The sequence below is a fragment of the Terrapene carolina genome, unplaced genomic scaffold (assembly GCF_002925995.2).
Source record: "Terrapene carolina triunguis isolate 2854851 unplaced genomic scaffold, T_m_triunguis-2.0 Scaffold236, whole genome shotgun sequence".
Classification (NCBI taxonomy): domain Eukaryota; kingdom Metazoa; phylum Chordata; order Testudines; family Emydidae; genus Terrapene; species Terrapene triunguis.
The window spans coordinates 4437828-4464933 of NW_020664587.1; the positions used below are offsets into that span (position 1 = coordinate 4437828).

At 52.2% G+C, this 27106-nt stretch overlaps 1 protein-coding gene across 1 annotated transcript in view; it reads left to right on the forward strand.

Annotated features, from left to right (window-relative positions):
• NKAIN1 (sodium/potassium transporting ATPase interacting 1) overlaps positions 1 to 27106 on the forward strand; it is a 200599-nt gene that overhangs the window by 138247 nt on the left and 35246 nt on the right. Inside the window, exons 4-6 of the mRNA XM_026657175.2 lie at positions 9950 to 10147; positions 14012 to 14072; positions 26121 to 26202. Coding sequence (XP_026512960.1) covers positions 9950 to 10147; positions 14012 to 14072; positions 26121 to 26202 — 341 coding nt within the window. The remainder of the gene's footprint in view (positions 1 to 9949; positions 10148 to 14011; positions 14073 to 26120; positions 26203 to 27106) is intronic.

The window sequence follows — 27106 nt, forward strand, 5'->3', positions numbered from 1 at the left end:
GTGACGGTCTCTCCTCACAGGTTTTGGGTGCGAAGGTCTCTCCTCACTGGTTCTGGGTGTGACGGTCTCTCCTCACAGGATCTGGGTGTGACGGTCTCTCCTCACGGGTTCTGGGTGTGAAGGTCTCTCCTCACGGGTTCTGGGTGTGACGGTCTCTCCTCACAGGTTCTGGGTGTGGCGGTCTCTCCTCACGGGTTCTGGGTGTGACGGGTGTGACGGTCTCTCCTCACAGGATCTGGGTGTGACGGTCTCTCCTCGTGGTATTTTAATCTCCTCCTGGCACGCAGAGAGCAATGATTTCTCCTCCCAGTGATTTGTATGCAGCGTTTTTTTCTCTTGATGGCTGCTCCTTGCAACTCTTTCGTTCTGTGGCGTTCTGGTTGCTGTACTTTTGTCCAGCAATAGTTTCTCCTCACCCCACCCATACTGTGATTCTTTCAGGCCAGAGATGGTTTCTGCTCACCAGGATTCAACCTACATGATTTCACCCCACGCTGGTTGTTTCCACCCCACATTGACATGACAGAAAGAGCGATTGGGACATGCTGTTCTTTGGTGCCTCTTCGAACAGCATCTGGAGAGCCACCAAACGGGGTGACTCCCATGGTGTTCTACGGGGACTCATTTCTGGGTCGCAGGGAAGGACGGAGGAATCTCAATGGATATAGAAGAGCCCCCAAGACAACCTGCTCACCATCAATTGGGCAGAGCTGTGCACTGCTTCCCTGTGACAGCACAGCACCTGCACGTCTGGCTGGCAGCATGCATGGAGGGAGGCATACAGACTCATCTCCCATGTACACCATGCAGGCGACTGTTGCTTCTTTATCTCTTCAAACCAACCACGGGGCCCCCTCCCCAGCCTCCCCGGAAAGGCTGCGAGTGACACTTTCACTAAATCTAAAGGGATGTGTGCATTTAGTGGCGATGGCGAAATCACTCTCTGAAACACCAGCTCCATTTACCCACCCAACAGAGATGGATAGCGCTGCTGGCTTTCCATTCTGTTACTTACATCCATCAGCATCCCGGGAAGGGCAGGGTGCCGAGGGCGATGGGGTGGGCGGCTTTGGAAGGGAACGAGGCTGCAGATTTGAACGTGGAGCGCAGAGGAGCAAAATGAATGAGACTGATTAATTGGGAATTTCAGGGCGCTCGTTAATCATGCACTCTCACTTAGCGCTGCCTCAGTTTATGGATTGCGTGAATCAGACAACACAATTTCATAAGCCAAGGCTGCGGCTCTCACTGCAACTGCTGCGGGATCCATCCGTGTGTCACTGTAGCGAGAAACAGGCGCTTAATAGGTGGTTACAGCCAGAAAAGGGGCTGTGTACCGTTCCTTGTCACTCAGCACTGTGACTCCTTGTGCATCTCTGAGGCCTGGGCTACACCGAAGTGCTTTGCCGGCATAGCTACATCCGTTCAGGTATGTCGACACTCCAGGGGACTGTAGCGCTGTAGCTCTGCCGGCACAACCTTGTAGCGTGGACACTGCAGTGATGGAAGGGGGTGTTGGAACACCACCTCCCTGAGCGGAGGTAGCTAGGACAACGGGATCATTCATCCATCAACCTAGTTGCTCTACACCGGGGGGTAGGTCGGCACAGCGACGTCGCGCAGGGGGGTGGATTTTTCACACCCCGGATCGACACAGCTAGGTCCGTCAAAATGTTAAGTCTAGCTCAGACTTTAGGAGTGTGAAAAAATCACCCCCAGCCGACATGGCTAAGCCAGCAAAACTCCAGTGTAAATGCAGTTGTGCTGGCAGAAAAAAAATTCGTTAGCTGGTAGAGCTCATTTCTTTGCAGAGCTGGTGTAAACTCTACCGGCAACATCGCTCTTTTGCTGGTACAAGCTGCTTCTCCACTAGCTGGCTGTGCCAGTATCGCGCTATCTGTACAGTTATACCCACAACCCATTTGTAGTGGAGACGAGGCCTCTCGTTTGACTGGCGTGGCCACATTTTACACTGACCAGCCCTGCAGAGTGAATCCAGCTAAGGGACCATCCGCTCCATGAACCTATCAAGCTCAGTCTTGAAGCCAGTTAGGTTTTTTCCCCCCACTGCTCTCCTTGGAAGGCAGTTCCAGAACCTCACTCCTTTGATGGTTAGAAACCTTTATCTAATTGCTGCCTTACACACCAGCAGCAACAGAATTGTCTGCGGTGCTCAGCTTGCCGAGATCCTGATTCTCCATCACCCTGTGCATCGTACCGTCCTTCGCCCCAGGGCAGAGTGAGGCAAGGGGGTGGGAATCCATCAGAATGGCGGTGTTTTGCACGCACTTTGCACTGGGGTAAATGATGTTACCGCGCAATGAAGAATCGGCCCCTTCGTTACTGTTGATGCTGCTAGAGGGGAAGTGGCATGAACTGAGCTTGGTATTTCAGATATCAGGTTGTGCCTGTCGTGCAAGCAGTGGGACAAAACTCTTTGGGATGTGGGATAGGTTTTAATTCCCTCTGTAACATATCATGCATGCACCTAGGGTGCTGTACGTGCAACTCTTATTAATACTTGATCTTTATATAGCACGTGTCAGGCTTTAGGACTATGCATGGAAGTGCAGGGCTATTCTGCTGACTCACCAAGCAGACAGAACAGGTGGGTCCCATTAGAACACACATGGGCAGAAGTCTAAAAGGCTGAGATGAGTCTCTCTGAGATGAGTGAGAGCTAGAGGGAGGATAGGAGAACAACCCGGGGGAGATACTGCAAGTACTGTCATTTCCTGAGGGAGCTCAGGTGAGGCTTCTGTTTGTAGGTACATTGGCCACGCTTAGGACTTGGTTACTTACACTGGCAGTCACTAATAATGATAATTACCCTGTGTGTGTATGTGCTGTTAGGAGCAGTTTGGGGAATCAAGAGCATGTGAACAGTTGAACCTTCAAAGCCCAGCGTAGCCTTCCGCTAGCACTGATAGGCAGGGAAGCATCCTGGAGAGTTGGAAATATCAACTGTAAATTAATTTTTGTTGTGTTAATGGGTTTGAGAAATCAGCAGACACTCGCAGTGTCTATTTCCAGCAGCCAGCTAGAGCCCTCGCTGCCTGTCGTAGCCCAGCAAGGAGCTGGGAAACGAACCTAGCGCCGATCAATAGCCAGCCTCCTTTGGCGCTAAAACAAAGAGCCCTGCAGCACTATCCCCACGCCTCAGCTCTGCTGCTCCTGCTTTCAGGCCTGATCCAGCTCTCCCTGACGTTCATAGGAGCCTTTCAATGGGAATCAGCGTGGGTGCTTTAATCTGCCACTACACCTAGTCATTCCCCCTCAGCATCCAGCTGGGTGTAGACCAGGAGACTGGGCTGTCAGAAGAAGCTGCTAATGAAATATGGCTGCAGAGCCAGGGCTTGTGTGAAGCGTCCTGGATCCTGGCTCTTGTGACGCTTAGGAGCACTGCAGGGTGCCCTGCTGCTGCCTTGCTTGCAGCCCAGTCAGTGCATGTCAGAGGCGGGGCCGGGGATTTGGGGAAGGAGTTGGAAGAGTGGCAGGGAGGGGGCGGAGTTGGGGCGGGGACTTTGGGGAAGGGGTTGGAAAGGGGGCGGGGAATGGGTGGGGCCTCATGGAAGGGATGTAGTGGGCTGGGGCCGGGGATGGGCCGGGGGGTCGGCGCCTATGAGCCAGACCCCTGTGAAATATTTCCCTGTAGTAACTCAGAGCCCCCCGCCCAGCTAGTGTCCCATCTTTGGCCCTTGGAGATATTTGCTGCCAGCTGTTGCAGATCGGCTACATCCCATCATACCGTCCGCTCCATAAACTTATCAAGCTCAGTCTTGAAGCCAGTTAGGTTTTTTCCCCCCACTGCTCCCCTTGGAAGGCAGTTCCAGAACTTCACTCCTCTGATGGTTAGAAACCTTGATCTAATTTCAAGCCAAAGGTTGCTGATGGCCAGTTTATATCGAGCTTGGGAATTTAAATTCATAACTCTGCTAGACACGAATAATCACAGTCTCACCAGAGACACTGGTTTTATGGCTCATTACAACAATTTGTAACCTGCTAACTCTCCTGTGTCCTGCGACTGCACAGGTGTTCATTGCCCACTTCATTGTAAGTGGTTTCTTGCAGCATGTGTTAACCCCTTATGCTTAACAGTCTGTCCCTCCTGGTATATAGCTGTGGCACTTTGGTTACCTTTTCTAGACCGGAAGAAGAGCGCTGTGTAAGCTCAAAAGTTTGTCTCTGCCACCAACAGAAGTTGGTCCAGTAAAAGATATTCCCTCCCCCATGTTGTCCCTCAAATATCAGGAATGTCAAGTAAAATCTTCCCTGGCTTGGGTAGTTGGCTCATTCAAGGTCTCGGAAATGTCGTCTCTGAGATTTCTCAGGCTTAGCAGAAGTGGCAGTAACACGAATTCTTTGACAAAGACAATTATCCTCCGAAGTATTTCTTAGGTATTTGAATTAAATATACGTTAAAAAACAACAACACACAACGGCAAAGAGTTTTAAACAGACTGAATAATAATAACTTCTCTGTTTGTTAGGATTCACTAGCATGGTATTTCTCTTTTCACGGTTCTACCAGTTTTCCAGTTAGCCATAGAGTCTTCCAGGAAAACTAGAGTCAAAACGAATTCTGTTCTGAATGTGGACTCACGAACCGGGCTTGTTTGAAAGTGTAACAAGTGGGCGATGGAGGCTGGAGCCAGAATCGACATTTCGCTAGTGACTGGTCTGAGAGCTGGTAGGGCGGGTGGGGATAGGTCAGAACATGAAGACACGTAGCTCATGTTTGATGTGCTGCATAAGGGGGAGCCAGGGAAGGGATGCAAAGAGCGAGGTGGTGTGGAACTAAGCAATGGGGGCTGGACACGAGGCGATATCAGAGAGACAGGCTCAGATTTTTAGTTTGGACTAGCGTTGCTTGCCAACTTTCTAATTGCACAAAACCGAACACCCTGGGCCCACCCCTGCCCCGAGGCCCCATCCCTGCCCTGCCTCTTCTCTGAGGCCCCATCCCCCTCCCTCCATCACTCGCTCTCCCCCACCCTCACTCACTCTCACTGGGCTGGGGCAGGGGGTTGGGTTGGGGAGGGGGGGAGGGCTCCAGCTGAGGGTGCAGGCTCCAGGCTGAGGCCAGAAATGAGGGGTCCAGGGTGTGGGAGGGGGCTCTGAGCTGGGGCAGGGGTTTGGAGCACGGGAGCGGGCTCAGGGCTGGGGCAGGGGGTTGAGTTGTGGGAGGGGGTGTAGGCTGTCTGGGGTTGTGGGCTGTGGGGTGAGGCCGGGGATGTATTTGGGGTGTAGGAGGGGGCTCCAGGCTGGGGCAGGGGGTTGGGGTGCTGGAGGGGGTTCTGACCTGGGGCAGGGGGTTTGGAGTGCAGGCTCCGGCCAGGCGGCGCTTACCTCACGTAGTTCCCTGCCTGCCCTGGCTCCACGGTGCTCCCAGAAGAGGCCGGCATGTGTGGCCCCTAAGGCTGTTTAGGAGGTGTACTCCAGCTTTAAAAAATATCCTGCAACAGTGCGAGGAGGTTGTATTGGGGTGAGGGAGATTGGGACGAGTCTGGACCTCAGGCTCCAGGGGCCTGATTCTCTTGTGCTTTGTACCTAGTGTCGTTCGGTACATCAATCAGTGCCAAGAGGGCGAACGACCAGATCACAATGGTAACAAACGCTCTGCTTTAAATGACTGCACAAGGCGCAAGGCAATGGAGAAACAGGCTCTGGGATCTCACAAAGAGGAAAAGGAGCGAAGCAAAAGCGCATATTGTGCAAAGATGTGGCACTGCTGCTGTTTGCATGAAAGCTCCCCGCAGTTGGAGCAATAAATCTCAGCAAAAACGTTATGTTAACATTAAATTATTAATAAAAGTTTGTGTTGTTAAAATTAACAGCAGCAGGGAGTGCTGTAAACTGGTGTTCAGAAGAAGCAGGGGAATCTTACGCTGTCAAAGAGCTGGAATGCAGAGAAATAGGACACTGATAAGCAATGGGTGTCTAGAGACCAGCGGCTGCTCCACACCACCCCCCACGTGTCGCTGCAGGATGCCTGGAGTGGGCATTCCTCGCTTTTGGCAATCGCTAGAAGATGCTGCCAAGATAATATTTTGAAGTTTTTAAAATCCAGGTTTTTCATGAATCCACCTTAGATGTTGGAAGGCGAAATTTCTCTTTGTGGGATTTTTTTCTCTCCCTCAGACCACAACTCGCTGTTTCGTTACCGTAGGGCTTCCCACGAGCACGGGGCGGTGCAGACTTGGGAGCAGGCTACAGTGGCCAAGGAGCCTTCGGAAGTGCACCTGCTGGTTTGTTATTGTAGGGTTGCACTGGGACGTGGAGACTGGATGCTTGTTTGAAACTCTGAGTCTGCAAATCTGGGTTATTAATCCTCTTTGCTAAAGAGGTGTCACGTCCCTGAGATTTCTGCTATTCCCACGTGTGCTTGGGCTGTGGCAGGCTCTCTCGCTGTCTTGCCTCTGTCTCGTTCTGGGCGTAGTTCAGCTCTTCCAGGTTCAGCCGGGGATGGGGCAGGCTGCGCAGAAGCCCACCAGACATGGAAACCAAGCTCCCCACGCTTTCCTAAACATCCCAAACATTGGGTGGCTTTTGCCATATGGAGCTGGACTGAGACCCACACATACAGGCTGCGGATCTGACACATGCAGCCTATTGTGGGCATGTCAGCTGCATCTGCAGAAACACGAGGGGCCCTTTGGGCCCTCTTTTATGTCCCCCAAACGGCATTGTTATTATTATTAAATAATAAAAAGAACCCCCTGGCTCTTATCTAGTGCTTTTCATCAATAGATCCCACAGTGTTTTACTAAGGAGGTCAGTATCATTTCCCTATTGTACAGATGGGGAAACTGAGGCATGGAATGGTGAAGTGCCTCGCTCAAGGTCGCCCAGCAGCAGAGCGAGGAATAGACCCTGGATCTCCTGTGCCCAGTTGAGTGTTCTGTCTTCAGGTGTCCCTGTCTATTAATCTCCCACGTGTTGCTGCTTGGGAAATTATTTAGTTTCCCCCATGAAAATCTTCAGTGAAAATGAGAAAAGAAAAAAATCTGCTTTTCACTGAAAAACCTCGAAACCAAAACACTGACGGGGGTTTTTTTGTGTGTGGCTTCTGACAACCCAAAACCCAAACGTTTGGCTTTAAATCAAACATGTTTCTGGTTGCCGAAAACTGGGGGGGAAATACCGTTTTTTAAATAAATACCCATTTTTTGGTCAAAAACAATTTTCTTCACAAAACAATCCTTTTTGACAAAAAAACCCTGATTTTTGTCTCAAAAAAAGTCACTGTTTTGTCAACGCACCAAGGGGCTGCTCATTGCCAAACTCCCCTGGGCCCGGATCCTGAACTCGGGGCTCGGAGCTGCACGTTTGGTGCTCCTGGCAGTGCTTAGGGAGGCTGCTGTGGTTTAATATCAGACACAAAGCAGAGCTGGGACACATGCACTATACTGAAGTGGCTCTCTGCTCCTGAACCTGTGCCCGCCCCCTCCCCCACCCCGTACTCTCAGTTCTCTTCTCTTCGGGGAACCCTCCACAGCAACGCTGTCAGATGCGAGCGGTCCCCATGGCTGCACCCAAAGAAAGCACGTCTGCAGGAGAGCTAAGTCTTTAAGTCCAATCTGTTCTTCTGCTCTGTGAGCGGGGGCAGCTGCGTTGATCGTGCCGTGCGTTCATCTGGTCACTCCTGGAAGGGAGCCCCAGCCCACGTATTGCCGGCCCTATTGAAGTTCAGCTTTGCATCTTGCGAGTCTGCTATCAGGCGGGTGCAGGCGCTGGGCTGGGAGGATTAGAGAAGCAGCATCTTATCCTTCCCCTGGTGACAGCCCAAAGCCGTGTCGCGCAGGGGCAGGCCTGCTGGGTATGAAGCAGAGATCTAAAAGCTCAGGGAGATCAAGCATGGAGAGCCCCAAAGCATGTTAACGGGCTTACCAGGCGCCCAGGCGGAGCTATCCAGGAGCAAAGCCTTCGTGGGGGGGGTCTGTGTGTCCATCTCGCTGGCAGTGCTGCCCAGTGCAATCAAACCAGGCTGGCGAGAAGGAGAATCCATCTGCATCTCAGAACCGAGAGATGGACCTGGCCAGGGGCTTTGCTGGAGTGTTATGGTGCTGGTTCTCCAGGTGCTGAGCGTAACCCACACACCTGCTGGGTGCCGTGTTCTGTCTCTGGTGGCACCGAGATGACTTAGAGCCGGTGGGGGGGGGGGGGCAACCTGGGGTTCCGGAGCCGCATGCGGCTCTTCAGAAATTAATATGCGACTCCGGGACTGGAGCTACAGGTGCCAACTTTCCACTGCTCAACCCCAGGCCTCGCCCCCACTCCACCCCTTACCCCCAGGCCCCTGCCCCTTCCCGCCCCCTCCCCTGAGCCTGCTGCACCCTTGCTCCTCCCCGCTCCACCCCAGAGCCTCCTGTACACTTCGAAACAGCTGATCGCAGCGGGCAGGAGGCACAGGAGGGAGGGGGAGGCGCTGACCGGCAGGGCTGCTGGTTGGCAGGAGGTGCTGGGGGTGGGGGGCTGCTGACGTATTACTGTGGCTCTTTGCTTTGGCAATGTACATTGGTAAATTCTGGCTCCTTCTCAGGCTCAGGTTGGCCACCCCTGCCTTAGAGAGAATTAAATGAGTCTGCTCTTAGCCAGGGGGCTTTTAGCTCGTGTGGTAGAGGCTCATGCACTAAGCTCCAGCGATCCCCGGTTTGATCCTGCCTGTCGATGACCAGGGTCTGTGGGCGTTACATGTGCTCTGGCTATCGCATGGTGCAGCCAGTGCTGAGAGAACCTGCAAAGGTCCCTTTGCCCAGCTGGAGGTACAGGTGTTGCTTGCGCAAAGGAACTAATCCTGGGGCTTGCGAAACCAGGCTGGGCTCTCAAAGATGCCGCAGTGTCCTCAGCTCACAGGCGCTTGCATGTGCCGTGATTGTACAGCATGTGGCCGCCCCTCTCCTGTGCTGCTGTAGCCCTTTGGGAGGAAATGGGAGCACGGGGCTGGCAGGCTGGAGACGTGGGGCTCAGTCCTCAGCTGGTGTAAATCGACAGAGCCCCATGGAAGTCAGTGGAGCTCCTCTGATTCTCACCAGCTGGAGTCCCTGGCTCTCCTCCCTGCTGTGCCCTGGATTCCCGGTGTGGCCCTGGGCAAGTCAGCGAACCTCTCTGGACCAACTGTGCATAGTAACGAGTGTGAATGTGGAGTCACTCCAGGGAAGTAACTCTAGATTCACACTGATGAGACGGAGAGCAGAACGTGGCCGAGCAGAACGTGGCCAGGTTTCCCATTTGACGGGGATTATAAGGCTAAACTCCTGAACTGCTCTAAAATGAGATCTGTGAACAGAAGCTGCTAGAGAAGGGCCGGGGCGCTGCTAATGATTAATAAAACAGATTGGGGATGCAGGGAGAGATGTAGTAACGATGCGCTATACGAATACGATTCATCGTTCGGTGCAGAAGTATGTGTGGACAGTAATGTAATGCTACGTCCCGTGGGGCAGGGTGTGGCACCAGTGGGGTTAGAACATGGGCTTGCTGGACCTGAATGCACTAAAAGGCCCAGGCCCAGGTCAGCCCGTCTGTGACCCAGCCCCTGCATGAGGGGACAGAGCACTACACTGAGTGGGTTACGGGCCCCTTCCCCTGTGAAGCCTTGTTGCTCTTGGTGTTGCTTTGGGGAGTGGACCTGCAGCTCCCACTGACTTCACCGAGAGTTGGGAGGACTCCACACTTCTGAAAATCAGGCCTTTGATGGTTTGTTTTGGCGTGTCATTGTCTCCATATGGACGTGGGTTCGATCAGGGTGAATGCAAGACTGTCTTTATTTTCTGCTTACTTCCTTGCTGGGTGCCTCCTAATGGCCACCCTGAATAGAGGCTCTAAATGTTGACAACCAACACGCTCATACCCCAGGAATCAGGAGTGCCCTCTGCTGGGGAATGGTTCCTACAGAAAGGGGGGCCTCACTCTGTGCTTGTGTTCCCATGTGCCTCTCCCATAGGACCGGGACTTCATCATGACCTTTAATACCTCGCTGCACCGCTCGTGGTGGATGGAGAATGGGCCCGGCTGCCTGGTGACGCCGGTGATGAACTCAAACCTGGCCCCCGAGGACCATCACGTCATCACGGTCACCGGATGCCTGCTCGATTACCAGTACATCGAGGTAGTGAGCAGCGCCATGCAGATATTCCTTGCGGTAAGGGGAGCCAGGCTTCGCCTCGGATCGCGTGTCCCTCCCGTGTGATTCCTGAGGGCACTAGAATGAGGAATAGCAAAGATCCTGGGTCTGTTGCACAAGCTTTGACTCCATGGGAGTTACTCCTGGTTTCAAGTGAGAAGAGAATCAAGCCCACTGGGTGTAAACCCAATGTAACACCACCAGAGTAAGGGTTTGTCTTGGTGTGATTGCAGCATGTGTAGCCATACCCAAGATGGCTTTGATCTAGTCAGCTCCAGTAACAACAGCAGTGAAGCCACAGCAGCACGGGCGACCGCTGCTTGAGTAGCTACCCGGGGTCCTGGGTAGGGTGGGTGGGCCCAGGGTGGGGGCTATCCTGGGCCCCCAAGGCTTCACTGCTGTTGTTACTCAAGCTAGTTGATCAAATCACAGTCACACCTGTGATTGCAGTGTAGCCATGCCCTTAGTGGGCCTGACACTCCATTACCTTGCACTTGTTCACTAGTGCAAAGTGGGTGAAAAGTGGTGAGCTGCACACTGTGCCATGGGGTAGATTCCTGTGGTCCTAGATGGCTACACACAGCGCAGGGCAATGGAGAGCCAGCCAGCTCACTGAGAACGTATCCTGGCCAGTCACCTGTTACTGACTTCCCTAGAAATTATCGTGTACCATCGCTAGCACTGAATGGCTGTAACACTGCAGCCCAGGGTCAGCTGCATTTCAGGGGTGAGGGACCCCTACAGAAATACAAAGTTAGCATTATTTATGAAGGTGGAGGACTGGGAGGCTGAGACGTGGGATTTGGGTCTGAATCCAAATTTTCCCCAAAGTTCTGGAGCATTTGGATTCAATATGTTCTAGTTCTGGCCCGTGCTAAAGCCAAGCCCAGAACTGAATCTGGATCAGAACTTCCCCAAAAGACAAAGAAGACTTTTCCCTCCAGATTTGGGATCCTGGGCCTGTCTCTATTAACGAGCCCCTTTAACTGTGCATAATGCAGCTGTGATTCCATTCAACATAAACCCACAGGGTGAAGTTCGACACACCAGAATGGCCCCCAGAGGGGGTCGTGCTCTTAATGGATGTCCAGTAAAACTGGGCAAAGCGCTATGCATTTAAAAAAAGTTTTCACATTTTTTAAAAAAAGTAAAAATCCTCCATTTCCACTCAGCTGCGATGTACCATTCAGGGGCATGTGTTATTGTATGATGCCCTCTCATCTGTGGCACCCACAGAAACCACTCGAGGAGCTGAAATGCTGTCGAGCCATCAGCCCCCAACCTCAAAGGTATTTAGGCGACTCACTCCCGTTGGAATCAGTGGGAGCCAGGCCCCTACGGTGGCTGAAGTCATTTCAATCCCTTGCCGCTCCCCAAAGCCACCACTTAGACGCTATTGGGACCATGTTATTTTCAAAGTGAAATGGGGAGGTGTGGCTTTAAAAAATATGAAAACAGCAATCCTGGGTGTTCTTATCTGGTAAATGTATCTCTAGTCCCTAGTTAAACCATGGAATAATAACAAGAGGTGTGGGGGAATCACTTAAAGATCTAGGGTGAAATTCACCCTTATACAGAAGACCATCACAAAGCGCACTTAAGTCCTCTGCATCTGGTAAATTTCACCCTAGCAGATAACAGAGCCGTGAGCATTAAGCTGCATGGATTATAAACCACCAACTTCGCTCCTTTCCCTTTAGCTTGAATTGTAAAATGAGTGGAAGAAAGGAATGCAGCTGTGGCACTAATATATCTGGGGGAGCGAGGCTGGCACATTCCAGCTGGCGACTTCCCACTGTGTTAGCGTACATTAGCGCCTCGTGCTACAGAGGAGATGTTGATAATATAATGTGTCATATCAGCTCATCTCTGGGCTGGTGGTGCTCGAGGTGTGAACAGCAGAGGAGCAGAGCAGACAGACCTGTGCCTGAAAGCCCCCCTGGAAATGTGAGGTTTCGTGTGTGCGAAATGTTGGCTCAGAAATCATACAATGAGAGCCAACAAAAGACCTGAGCGACACGTTCCCAGAACCGTGTGGACTGAGGCCACTGCTCTCATCTCCCTGTCTGGCAGCTTCCTACACCAGAGGCTGCTAGTGAGTTGTCAACAGGCAGAAAGATGCCAGGAGTTTAAGCAATTGTGAATATGTCCTTGGCTGGGCTGGAAGCAGAAATAATTGCCGGAGAGACACGCTCCCCTTTCGGGGATGCCGGAGGGGAAGGTTTTAAAGGAGAACTTCAAGGCAGGGTTTAAAAACAGGGGTGCACTTTTATTGCACACTCGTGCACACACAGCCCTCCCCCGTGTCCCCATTAATAACAGCCGGGCTCCCTCGTGCAGCCTCATGAATGACAAGCCCAATAAAATAAAAATAAGTTGAGTGCATCAAGTGCTGCTTCGCGACACGGCCTGGCAATGGGGGAGCTGGATGGAGCTGGCAACAGGCCGGACCCAGTCCAAGGGGAGCACCAAACATCTGCCAGACCTGACCTGGGCTGGCTTCTACCAGCCTTGGCAGCAGCAGTCTTTGATTCGGGGTGGGGCCAGGACTCGGAGGGAGTGGGAACCGGGCACATGAGCTTTGAGAAGGGCCTGCTTCCCACCAATATTTGCAGCTTGATGTCTCCGAGCTAATCACAGGCTTCCTGTCGGGTCAGCTGGTCTCTCCTGCCCACAGGGTGTGTGGCCTGGCAGGGTCAGAGATATCTCTCCCTGCATAGTAACCTGTGAGTTCAGTCTCGCTTTCCAGCACACGCCTCCCACGGCAACACCGCTTGAGAAATCCGCTCCTGCCTTTGCCACGCCATGCGGCAGGCCACCTCTTAGGACCCTGGGGGTCAGTGACGAGACCATCCTCCATTGAGTCCAGGACCCCAGTGCTTTCTCCAGTCCAGGTGTAAGTGACTCGGGCAATGGGGTCTCCTGCAGACAGAGCCCACGACGTGCAGATATTGGAACCAAAGAAAGTTCCACTCTTGTTCCCCAGTTCCAACTTCATAGAACAAACTGGAGGGATTTGAAGTGTGGGGGGCAGGGGCAGAACCCTTCCAGCTCCAACAGAGCCCCATAATTCTCTCCCAAAAGAGCACTCCCCAAATGCTGTCACCCCCAGTACGGACTGATGTCACAGAACCCTCTTGGCCAAGATGCTAGGACATACCCCTCCCACTCACCTGCTGAGTGCTTGTCTAAACATACAAGTTGCACCAGTTTGTCTTAAATTGGTTTCTGGACATCCCATCAGAGGACAGGACTAATACCATGTGACTTAGGTGACCTGTTACCTGCCATGAACAGAGTTGAAAACAGAGCCAAAGGGTAAAATTCATCCCATGCAGAAAACCTGCACCAGGTAGAGTGACCAGATGTCCCGATTTTATAGGGACAGTCCTGATTTTGGGGTCTTTTTCTTATATAGGCTTCTATTACCCCTCACCCCCTGTCCCGATTTTTCACACTTGCTGTCTGGTCCCCCAAGCACCAAGCCTATGCTCCACTTACACTTTTGTGCAGCACCCAGCGCAATGGGACACCGTTCTCAGTTGGTCCCGGGCCACTGCCGTAATAGACATGGTTAATAATAGTTAATCACACATTAGCCCACAGGGTTGAGGATGGACAGGTCTGTGCTGGCCCCTCTGAATTTCACCCAACACGAACAGCTTGTGAAATTGAAATTTACTAAGAAATTTGTAACCTTCTAAATCTGTTTGCAGGTAACTGGTGAGCAAGATAAGGGGATTAAATTGACTTGATAGATTATTCGCTCCAGATGGGCTGCCTGTGTCCACTGCTGCTCCTTCTGACCCTGGCTATCTGTCTGGTTTCACATTTCTCGAGTTCCAAATAATTGGCTTTTCTCTCTGTGTTTTTGTTTTGAAGCTCTTTGGATTCGTCTATGCCTGCTATGTCAGCAAAGTGTTTATGGAGGAAGAAGACAGCTGTAAGTGCCTTTGCTATTAGTCACAGAGGGTGAGCGGCAGCATTGCAAAAGAATCAGGGATAATATGGTACATTGGTTTGCACAGCCAGTGCTGGGCGCAGCAGAAGTGTCGGGATTAATGAGGGGGAAAGGCACCAGGCTCCTTTTTTCTCTGGGCTCCACTTCCGAGGAGGCTCCAGTGCCAAGACTGAGACCTAATCCATCAAATGACACAATCCAGGATCCCTCCCGCCAGACCCCTCAGTTTTAATGGTGCCCTGTCACAGGGTGACTGACCCCTTTAAGGGGGGATGGGCCTGGCCCCACACTATGACTACCTCCCTAGCTGCAGGGCTAGCTGATAGCCTGAAGAGAACCCGCTCCCTATAGAGGCCAGCAAGACGGAATTAGCGGCCATCAGTTATGGCGAGCTGTATAACTTATAAATGATGCCGGGAGGCCAGGACCTGTCCCAGACTCTGGCCTGGGGTTGCTCCTGCAACACCTCCTGTTGCTCTTGCGTGGTGTTGCCCACTGGCCTACACGCCCATTGAGGAAATGATTCTTTGTTTTTGGTAGCCCCAACCAGGTTTGGCTGCCGCATGCACATGGAATGGAAGAGGTCTCTGCCTCGAAGATCTTACAAATACAAATAACAAGACAGACAGTCAGATATGGACAGACAACAAAAAAGCAAAAGTGCAGGCCTTGTGAACTCCAGCATGATTTCTTCCCCATTTCGCCCTCGCATAAACACTCCTTCCCTCCCCTTCCCACCGACCAACCGTCCCCATTGCCAGCATTCACCACAATCTGGATTTCCCAAGCACTGGTTTATCAGGAAGGCAGTGTAGTCTAATGGTAAGCGCAGGGAGTCAGAGCCCCTGGTTTCTATTCTTGGCTTTGCGACTGACTGGCTGTGTGATCCTGGGTAGGTCATGTTGCTCTATGGTTTAAGCAGGACTTACAGTCTATGCATATAGATTTATATGCATAGTCCTAAGGCAGGCTCTTTGCACAGGGTGAATTTCACCCGTTGTGCCCCAACCCCAAAGCAGGGAGGTTGGCTAATAGGACAGCGGGTCAATCAGGGCTGTGTTTGTTAGTTTAAAAGAGAAATACAAACAACGGGGAAATGATGGAACAATCAAGAGCTTGTCGGAATAAGCCTTTTGGGCCAATCCTCTGTCCTTTGATCAACCTCCCACTCCAGCTCTGTCTCTGATGAAGAGGCTGAGTGAAGCTAAATAGCTAATGATACGCAGTAGGTCCATCGGCATTAGACCCCAATCCAACTCCCATGAAAGTCAGTGGGAGCAAAAGGCTTATTTCAAGGGGATTTGGATCGGGCCCCTGGCGAGGGACTGCCCAACCCACAAGCAGGGTGCAGGAGAAGCACCCTTCTGCTTTTCCTCAGCTGACCACAGCCCAGATTCTGTGTCACGTTTCCAGGCTCGGTGATGACAGATGGCTAAATTAACTGATCAGCGCGAAAACACGGACGTTTCGTTCACTGCCTTTTAGAGCCCAGTGCTGGGGTGTCTGGCGCAGCAAAGCGCCACATAAAATATCAATATGGGGCGATAAATAGCAGCTGAAGACATGGAACTTCCAGCATATTTTTGTCTGTAGCAGGATCAATGTTTATGCACCTATTCATTTAGGAGACTTCTCCTGTAAATCTCAAACACTTCCTTTTATGAGGGGAAGTGGTTTGCTGACGGATTGGGATTCTGAGCAGGGGTGTGGGGATGCCTGGAGTTCAGGATAGTAGAGTTAGTAGGAGCAACTTTATAGCATCTGGGAACCTTTGGCTCTGGATAAAAGCATGGGTGAAAAGTTAGCCTGAGTGTAGATCAACCCGATGCCTTCTGGGGGCAGGGCCTAACCACTGTGAGCTGGGGTGATGCTGAACATGACACCACGCAGTCATGGTCAGCATCGTATTGGCTAACTCTGTCTTCCCAGTTGAGTCGTAACACAAGAGAGATTTGTGGTGGAGATGAGCCTTCAGGGAGAACCTGGGTCCAGAGATTGGCCACATGCCATGCTCTGAACAACCCTACCTCCAGCATCACAGCCATTCCGGGGACTGTTTGCTGAACCAGCTCAGCTATGGGTCACCTGGACACTCTTTGGGGATTCATGGACTAGAAACATGTGACAGCTGCTAGTTACGTCGCTTAATGCGCTTCTGGAAAGTGCTCAGATCCTGTGGTGATGGGGGCCATATATGAACCTGAACAGGGGAGAATAGAACCAATGCCTGAGACCTCATCCAGGAGCCTACACCAGTTTCGAGTTCACTTAGGTACTCTTCTCTCTGTCTGAAGTGCCACTTACTGAGTGGGCCACCATGCTCAACCCCAGCTGACTATTCCAAGAGGTGGAAGGCATTGGCACTGTCCCATCTGGAGGAGGCAATGCCTTGGAGGACTGTAACGAGATGCCACAGCAGCAGTCGCAACCTTCCAGCCAAGCACAGATGGAAAAACACAAAGCCATCTGCGCTAAAGTGTCATCTGGGCATCCAGAAGCAGCGAAAGGTCCAAAATGGCCCTACTGAGTAACACACTCAGGAAGGACGTGAGGACAGATTGCCAAAACTCACACTGGTCTCAAACAGTTCAGCATAACAATCATGTTACTATAGGATTTGGGGCCATAACTGTAGGTTTTTATTAATCTGATACTAATCATATGAAATGGGGTTGATGCAGGAAGGTTTGCAAAAGATAGAGATGTTTACACACACAAGTGCTTTTAGCAAACCTTTTTCTACAACACGAAGACCTACAAGAGCTCCGAGGAGCCCCCAGTTCAGCCAATACAAAGGATTAATTAACCCAAAGAACACAGGTCTTCCTAGCCATCAGCAGAACTTTGGCCAAACATTCATTTCACAAGGGTGTGTCTCTACAGACAGCGCTGCAATGGCGTAGCTGCACCATACAGCTGTGCCACTGCACGCGTCTGGTTAAGACGCTCTATGCCGACAGGAGAGATCTCGCTTGTTGACATAAAAAACCCACCTCTACGAGCAGCATAAGCTATGTCGGCGGCATATGTCTCCCACTGACAGCACTGTGCACACGAACACTTATGACAGTGTAACATATGTCGCTCAAGGGGGTTGAATATTCACCCCCCTGAGCGATAAAAGTTTTGCCGACATAGGCTGTAGTGTAGACATAGCCTGAGTTAAAAGCTGAGTAAGGATCGCAGCATTTGCCCCAGTGTTACATGCCTTTACACTCCTTAGTCCCAGGTACTCCCAGTTCAGTTTTGAGGGAATTTCTTACTAGCACCTTTTCTACATAGCGGCAGGCTGCTCAATGCTGCTCTTTCATTGTAAGGAAAGGGGGATTTGGATTAATTAAACAGGCATAATTGTGGGAGCAGGTATTTCCTTTAAAAGTTTCACTGCACACTGCAGGTCTCTTATGGCTTGTCTATAGGGGACATTAGTATGCGGCCAGCCAGGGTGTGACTCTATAGCACAGTCACTTGTGTACAGTAATGTTCCCCGTGCGTGCTGCCACAGCGCACTAAAAGTATGTATTGCGCTTTGACATAGTCCTGTTTCCAACAGCAGCACGTCAAAGCACAGTCACTGTCTGCACGTGATGTCACTGCACGGCAGGCTAGTGCACTGTACATTCACAGCCCATGTAGACAAGCCCTTAGCCACATGTCCTATCATTCTGACACAGCTCCCATTACCGTAAGTATTGGAGAGCCTCCCAATCTTTGACATGTGATCCCCATTTCAGAGCTGAGGCACAAAGAGACATGCCCGGGATGTTTGTGGCAGAGCAGGAACTGAACTCGGGTCAGTGCTCTAACCACTAAGACATCCTTCCCTCGCTCCTGGCTTTCACCACAGTGGGGCTTTTTTACCTGCTTCGCCCTTCCATGCAATACTCCGTTACAGTAAATATGAACTATTATCTCCTCCTCGCCAGCGTTTGAAATGGTAGCAGCCGTGCCAGCAGGAAGAATAGTATGGGAGTGGCTGTACGCTGTGCAGAAAGACGGATACCCACAGAGCCATAATCACAGATTGTTACCGATCCAACCTACTCCGTTTACTTGTAACCCGGCAGAGGAAAGGAGATGTAAGCACAGCTATGGGAGAGTTTTAAAAAAAAATCTATTTCATTTATTTCCATTGAACAATGTTGCAGGCAGCCACATACAAGCACTGAGTGCTCAGCCAATAATGAAACGTACAAGCACACCGATAACCATCCAGTGGCATTTACTCCTCGTCTGCAAATAATTAATTCCAGCCAGTTGGCAGCATCGAATAACCAAACGGAGACAGTGATTTTTCCCACAGCCAGCCAGTAAATCGAACAAAAAGCCCCAGCAAGGAACATCCCCCCAAACCACATCAAATAAGTGACTCGTGTAGGAGGCCTGGTAGGTCACTGATGAATTCCTTCTATTTTACGTACGCACGTGGCTCCCATCGCCACATTATGGGAGTGCCTCCAAATCTTCCAAGCCTCACCCAGCTCTGTGAGTCCCTATTGTACAGATGGGAAATAGAGACATAGAAAAGCTAAGTGACTTGACCAAGGCCACAGAGGAAGAAAGAGGTGGAGCAGGGATTTAAACCTCAATCTCCCAAGGTGCACAAACCACTGTCCCATCTTTCCGCTTGCTTTAGCTGCCTTCATTTCATCAGCCAAAGCTGCTACTGCAGCAAAACTCAGCCCCCAGGTTCTTAGATCTCTCCCAGTGTGTAACCAGATTTTTTTCTGGGGGTTAAGTCCCCAAAGTTATCTCTGCCCCTTAGAATCTCTGCCTGGTAAATGCCCCTGATGCAAGCCTGCCTAGGGTGTGTTTGGGCTCCTCACGCTTTAGCTGCTCCTTTGCAGCACCTCCAAGGGCTCCTGAAACCCAGCATGCTGGGCAGGAACGCAGTGGGGGAAGGGAGTACTTGGCACCCGTGCAGGGGCAGGCTCAGATCATATAAGGTTGTCAGATTGGGAGGGGTCAGTCCTGGGTCCAGTACAATTCAATATTTTCCCTGATGACTTGGATAACGGAGTGGAGAGTGTGCTTATAATATTTGTAGATGACACCAAGATGGGAGGGGTTGCCAGCACTTGGGAGGACAGGATTAGAATTCAAAAGGACCTCGACAGATTAGATGATTGGTCTGAAATCAACAAGATGAAACTCAGTAAAGACAAGTGCAAATTACTGCTCTTAGCAAGGACAAATCAAATGCACAGCCAGGGCCGGCTCCAGGGTTTTGGCCGCCCCAAGCAGCCAAAAAAAAAAAAAAATCCACGATCGCAATTGCGATCTGCGACAGCAATTCGGCAGGAGGTCCTTCGCTCCGAGCCAGAGTGAGGGACCGTCCGCCGAATTGCCGCCGAACAGCTGGACGTGCCGCCCCTCTCTGGAGTGGCCGCCCCAAGCACCTGCTTGACAAGCTGGTGCCTGGAGCCGGCCCTGTGCACAGCTACCAAATGGGGAATAACCGGCTGGGTGGTAGCGCTGCTGAAAAGGATCTGGGGGTTAGAGTGAATCACAAATTGAATCTGAGCCAGCAATGTGAGACAGTTGCGAAAAAGGCGAATCTCATTTTGGGGGGTGTTAACAGGAGAGTTGTATGTAAGGCAGAGGAGGGTAATTGTCCCGCTGGACTCAGCACTGGTGATGCCTCCGCTGGAGAACGGTGTCTAATTCTGGGTGCTGCCCTTTAGGAAGGAAGTGGATAAATTGGAGTGAGTCCACAACAATGAGAAAAGGTTTAGAAAACCTGACCTGTGAGGAAAGGTTAAATAAACTGGGCCTGTTTAGTCTGGAGAAAAGCAGATGGAGAGGAGACCTGATAACAGTCTTCAAATATATGAAGGGCTGTTATAAAGGGGGCAGTGATCAATTGTTCTCCATATCCACAGAAGGCAGGAGATGAAGTAATGGATTTAATCAGCAGCAAGGGAGATTTAGGCTAGTTAGTAGGAAAACCTTTCTAACTGTAAGGATTGTTAAACTCTGGAATAGGCTTCCAAGGGAGGTTGTGGAATCGCCATCAATGGAGGTTTCTAAGACCAGGTTGGACAAATACCTGTCGGTCTAGGTTTACTAAGCCCTGACTCAATCCAGGTGGCTAGACTAGATGACCCCTCGAGGTCCCTTCCAGCCCTACATTGCTATGATTCTGTAATGGCCACCTCAGGAGACCCAGGTTTACAAAATGGCTGCCCAAACTGCATGTGCAAATCCCACATTTCCCCTGAGCGCACAAGCTTCATGTATGGTTTGGACCCTGATGCACCGGGGAGACTGGCCCTCCCCTCTGATTTCCCTTTGGCCATATTTCTTATCGCTGTGATTGTGCAGGAGGGACGAGAGCCCCTTCAGGCAAAGCAAGGACTGCCCCCAGATTCAAAGCTGATCTGAAATTTCAGACGCTTGAAAAAGTTCTGCTAACTTTGGGCTCTCCCTGTGGTTCCGCCAGCCCATTTTGGTCATGTATCTCTCCAAAGAGATTCTGAGAAGCATTCCAGCTCTTGCTTGATGATCCAAATGAAACCTTTGATTCTGGCTGTCTCCATGTTCTAGTTATAGTACCTGGGTTAGCAGTTACTAATTGTGGTGTCTAAGGCCTGATGTACACTAGAAAATTAGTTTGGCTTAACTATGTTGCTCAGGGGTATGAAAAATCCACACCCCTGAGCGATGGCATTAAGCCAACCTAAGTCCCTGTGTAGACAGCGCTAGGTTGACAGAAGAATTCTTCCATCGATCTAGCTACCACTGACGGGAGAACCCCTCCTGTTGGTAGGGTTGCCAGGGGTCTGGTTTTCGACCAGAACACCTGGTTGAAAATAGACCCTGGCGGCTCTGGTCAGCACTGCTGACTGGGCCATTAAAAGTCCAGTTGGCATGGGGCTGGCAGGCTCCCTAGCTGGCTCCACACAGCTCCCGGGAAGTGGCTGGCATGTCTCTCCGACTCCTAGGCGCAGGGGTGGCCACGGGGGCTCTGCGTGCTGCCCCCACCCCGAGCGCTGGCTCCACAGCTCCCATTGGCCGGGAACTGTGGCCAATGGGAACTGCGGAGGCAGCACTTGCAGGCGGGGGGACTGAGTGGAGCTACCTGGCCGCCCCGTGCCTAGGAGCCAGAGGGACATGCTGACTGCTTCTGGGAGCCACCGGAGGTGAATGCCGCCCGGAGCCTACACCTCCACCCTCTACCCCAGGCCTGAGACCCCTCCTGCACTCCAAACCCCTCAGCCTCAGCACAGAACCCCCTCCTACACCCCAAACTCCTCATCCCCGGCCCCACCCCAAAGCCCACAGCCCCAGCCAGAGCCCGTACACCCCACACACATCCTGAACCCCTCATTTCTTGCCGCACCCCAGAGCCCGCACCCCCAGCCCAGATCCCGTACCCCTTCCCACATCCCAACCCCCTGCCCCAGCCCTGAGCCCCCTCCTACATCCCAAATTCCTCATCCCTGGCCCCACCCCAGAGCTCGCACCCCCAGCCGGAGCCCTCACCCCCTCCCGCATCCCAACCCACTGCCCCAGCCTGGTGAAAATGAGGGAGTGAGTGAGGGGGGGGGAGGACAAGTGACGGGGGTGTGGAGTGAGCAGAGGCGGGGTCTCGGAGAAGGGGCGGGGCCTCAGGGAAGGGGCAGGGCAGGGGTGTTCGGTTTTGTGCGATTAGAAAGTTGGCAACCCCACCCACTGGCATAAAGTGTCTGCACTGAAGCGCTACAGTGCTGTAGCTGAAGCATTTCAAGCCAAAGTTTCGAGATACCGTATACAGGAGTCAGCTAGAACCCAGCAGTGCCGGAAGAACTGGCTCAGCTCGCCTCTAATATTTGCGTAATAGAGAAGTATCCAAACCTGGGCAAACGGAGGCACATTGGCACCTTGTTGGGTGTTGCTTCCAAAAATGAAGCAGGCTGCAGCTGCTCTCCTCTTTAATTACAAAGCCGTGCCCAAAGGAGACTACAGGTCCCAGAATGCATTGCATTGGCAGACGTTCAGACCTGTAGTCACTGTATTGGACAACCATGGGCCACAGCCCAGGGCAATTTGACCCTGGCTTTGGCCACCTCTGCCTTAGGGTATGTCTATACTACCCGCCGGATCGGTGGGCAGCGATCAATCCAGCGGGGGTCGATTTATCGCATCTACTCTAGACACGATAAATCGACCCCCGAGCGCTCTCCCATCGACTCCTGAACTCCACGCAGAGTCAATGGGGGAGTGGCAACAGTCGACTTACCGCAGTGAAGACACCGCGGTGAGTAGGTCTAAGTACGTCGACTTCAGCTACGTTATTCCTCCCCTTTGTTAGAGGAGGAAAGAGCTCTACATTCCGGCTCGCGCTCTGCATTTCCCTTCCACCAGCATTTCAAACCGATGTAGTGGAAAATAAAAATCTCCATGTGAAATTGGACAGCGCCTGTTGTAATAAGTTGCTTATGTATATTGAGATGTGGCAAGGGGCTTATCTGCCTCTGCTGTCTTTGAACTGTGTTTGCATTCCATACAGCACACGGCATTCAAACAAACTCAGGCATTCAATACACTTTTAATATTAATGCCACTGTAGCTGAGATTCAGATGCGTTTTTTTTAATGGAATATCTTATTAGATTTGGAAATGGATGGATGCTGTCAAAAGTGAGAGCTCGTTGAATATTAAGTTAGAAAGACAAATAGGCCTGGAGGATGGCCCCCTTGACTTCACTCTGATTTCCAGAACACTAATAGGATAATCCATGGCATTCAATGCTTCTTAAATGATTTATATATTGATTTCCGGGAGATCGGCAGCACCGGCCCTCTCGGAGTGTCTCGGAAGCTCCGCTTTGCAGGGAGAGAACCTAATTTGGTTAAATACAGTTTCTCTGTCCAAAAGCTGCCTTATGTTCACGTTGGGTAGCGGAGCGGCTGCCCACTTTGCAGGGGATTCATGGACATCTCATCACTTAATTCCTCCCGAGGATGTCCGTGGGAAGGTTTAGGTGTCAAGTGCATAGAGGACTTTGGAGTATAATTCCTCCCCGGCGTTTCAGCGGGAAGAATTAAGTGGCAAAGCCGAGAGCGATTGTAAGAATAACACAGTGCGGCTTATTTTGCTGTAGCACCACCAGTAGGCGTTATCGCCTGGCGCTCGGCCCAGAGAGACAATCGCAGGCGAGAGGGGAAAGGGAATTTGTCAAGGGAGATTTAGAGGGATGAAGCGACTCAGCGGTTCAGCAACAGCAGTGGGAAGGGAGCTCCAGAGAGATGGAGCAAATTCAAGGGACCCTTCCTGCCCCTTGCCCCAGCGGTGAAGAATCACTGGGGCTGGAGTGAGCAGCTGGGGGAGTGGGTGGGTGTGAGGTCAGAGGTCGGGAGGAGGAAGCTCATGGGCAGTTTTGTACTGGAGTCAGAGAGGGATGGGGAGGCAGTGATGGAGATGGAGAGGAACGCCACTGAAAGTGTCCGCAGATGGAGGGAGGGAGAGGAAAGCAGTGAAGGTGACACAGGAGGGGATGAGCGGATGGATGGACAGTCGGCGAAGTTGCTGGAAGATGAGGGGGATGTATGGCGAGTCTATAAAAGGGATGGAGAGATGGCTAGGAAGCCAGGGTACGTGACAGAGAATGGGGATGAGCCAATCCTGGGACAAGACACTGCATCTGCTTTTGCAAACTTTGAAGAAAATGGAGCCTTTCCCCTCTTGCCTCAGAAGCCCAGGGCAGGTGGACGGAAAACCTGCTGGTCCAGGGCAAAAAGCAGAAAAAGTGACCATAACCTGTGATTTAAAAAAACCCAGGGGGATAATGCTGGCAGTATTGCCCCAGGGCAGGCAGTATTGTGGGGTGGGAGAGGCAAGTATTTGCCCTGCATTGGATTTGTCAAATTGTCACAGTCCCTCCTGAAAGTATCAGAGGGGTAGCCGTGTTAGTCTGGATCTGTAAAAAGCAACAAAGAGTCCCGTGGCACCTTATAGACTAACAGACGTATTGAAGCATAAGCTTTCGTGGGTGAATGCCCATTTGTCACTCTTCAGGGGTGAATGCTCTCCCGCCTGGAAGTGCTAGTGCTGGCAGGCACCACTGGGGGTGCTGTTATTACTAGAGAACATTTACCAAGCCACCGAAATGTGCCCAGATCCCAGGTAAAGTCACGTCTCCTGCCTTCAATTGTAAGTGCTTTGGGGCAGGGACTGTCTTTGTTCTGTCTTTGCACGGTGCCTAGCACAATGGGAGCCTGATCCATTGGGGCTCTCCTCGGTGCTCCCGCAATATAAATAATAAACAGTAATATAATAAGGAGCCTATCATCTTCCCTGTCTTCAGTAAGGCAGACTGGCTACAGGAGAGGGATAGGAGCCGGGATTCCTGGCTGTCCTCATAACTTGCTTTATGAGCTGGGAGAAAATCCTTCCCCTCGCTGTGCCATGTGTGACATGGGCCTAGTGATACCAGCCTGCACCACAGGGTGGTGGATTAGCTTAGTGACTATCTGTAGAGCACTTTCAGATCCTGGAAAGGGCTAGATAAGCACAAACTGTGAGTAGCAGGAGAAAGGTCTTGACTGAGTAATGAGATTTGTGTTAGTGTAACGCTTTCCCAGCCTATTCTACAGACTGTATCTACACTCACCCCCCACCTGGGATTTGGCTTTATTAACAGTCAACAATAAGGTAACAAAGTTCAGCTCAAACCTCCTCCCAGTCTCTGCAGCTCCTAAGGGCTCCTCCCTCATGACTGCTCAGCCTACACACTAGATCCTCTTGCCCCAGAAAGTTCCTCCCCTGTATCCAGGTGAGGTAAGGAGCCACCTGCCTTGGTAAGGCAGCAGAACTCACTTGGCCCTTTCCCAGCAGGATTTGCACCTGCCAAGCGTGCCTGTGTGTGAGAGAGAGAGAGCTGGAGGGGGGCGTCTGGCAGCAAGCAAGCAAACACTGCTAGCCTGTTAGCAACACAAAAAAGCAACAGTGCTTGCAAACATTGGGCAGAAAAGATCTTGACTGTAACATTTTGCCCACCTGGTCATAGATGCCCACATTGCTGGGGGAGCAGAATAGGTCAAGATCTGCTCTGGGGAGCAGAGGCCAGCGGTCTGCCCACTTATCCAGGTCCAGTGTCTGCCCTCAGTACAGCCCACTTCCCATCGCCCCTGGACACTGTGTGTGCCAAAAGCCCCCTGGTTTGCACTGGCGGCAGGCCACTCACTTGGCAGGTTTGCATTTCCCTTCTGCTCCAGAGTAGGCCCACGGATTGTTTATTCTGGTGAGTGCCCCCCGGGGCTCATAGACCAGGTAATAGACTCTCAAACAATAACCAGGCTCCTTGTATTAATGCTGTCTGAAGCGGGATTAATCTGTCGGATGGAAATCACAACCATCGCAGAAATGAAAACTGATCTATTGGTGTCTGTAATTCCCCTAAATTACACACTTTAAATGAGACTTAAGTCACCCATAATTCTCCTTAAATGCCCACTTTGGCGACAATGATAGCGTAATTTTACCCACTTTGTCCAGTGTGAAATGTGAGGTCTATTGTGTGGAGTAGAAAAGAGCCAGGGGGATCTTTTTAAGTCAGTCCGGCTCTTCCTGCATTTATCTTCCGTCCGGGCAATGGGAAGGCGGCTGGGACACACGTACTGAGCTCGCAGGCCGTGGGCTCTAGGCGCATGAATGCTGGGCCGGAGTCCCCTCTCGCTTACCCTGGCTCTGCTGCTGGGATGCTGCACTGATTTCTGTGGGTCACTGCGGATTTCCACCGCTGGGAGAGAGGCCCGGGGCCGATGCACTCTGCATTCACGCAGTCCGACACACTCTGTCTCCGACACACACCTTCTCCCCCTCAGCCTCTCACACGAGCACGGAAGGATCCTGTTGGCTCTCCCCAGTCTGAGATGGTCACATCAGACCCACCAGGAAGTCCTGTTGCTGGGGGATTGGGCCGTTAACCTAGAGTGGGGGTGGGAGGGAAGAGAAATCCACTGCCCTGTCCTGCGCCAGCCGCGTCTCCTTGCAGTAGAAGCCGGAGTCCCTGCTGACACCCACCTTCCTGTTCTTTCCTCTCCCCAGTTGACTTCATCGGAGGATTCGATTCCTACGGCTACCAGGCCCCACAGAAGACGTCACACTTACAGCTACAGCCTTTGTACACGTGAGTCTCGCCTGCCCGCGGGGATGCGAGCGGGAGCAATGAGCCGGGGCCGCTGTTCCGCGGGGGGCGGGATGGCTCCGGGGACTGTCAAGGGTCCAGCCTCCGGTCATCACCGTGCCGCCACGGGAGCAGACTGAGTCCTCGCCACAGCGCAGCTGCTTGTGGGCGGGCAGGTGATGGCTCGGAGCCTGGCTCCTAGCCGGACACAAACCACCAGCACAACTGGCACCAAATGGCCCCCTGCACGGGCCTTGGTGACCCAGCTGCCCTCTTGCACGTCTGGGTGGGGCGTTGTGGGGAGCAGCATGCCCTGCCCTGGCCACTCCGGAAACCGGGGCCTGGTCACTAGGGCAAATGGGGGCGCGGCTGTGGGGAGGTCATTCCGCCCCCCGGCAGCACAGCTCCCTTCAGCATGCCCGACTAAGTGCCAGTGTGTCTCATGCCCCCTGCGGGGTTCATCGACAGCTGGGCGAGCTGCCCCAGGCCCCTTGGGAAGAAGGTGAACGCAGTGGCTCCAGAAGCCAAGGCACGAGAAGGGACATAGGCCTGAAACCGCACAGCCAGATGCCCCCGCAGAACTGACCGGCTGGGGGAGAACGCGTGGGACGTGCAGCCAAAGGGAGATAGTCGGGGTGGGGGGGATGAGTTCCCCTGTTTTCCCCTGTGCGATGGTGAATTGGGTGTCAGGGCTTCAGCGATGTACTTGAGGGGCTTCAACAGGAGCTGATGTGCAGGGGAGGGGAGCCTGAAGTGGATGGGGATCTTCCAGCCTGCAGTGAGCTAAGGGGGATGGGTGGGCGTCTGACTCAGAAGCAGGGAGTTGTGCTGTGGGAAGAGATCAGGGCCGGCTCCAGCGTTTTTGCCGCCCCAAGCGGCGGGGAAAAAAAAAAAAAAGCCGCGATCG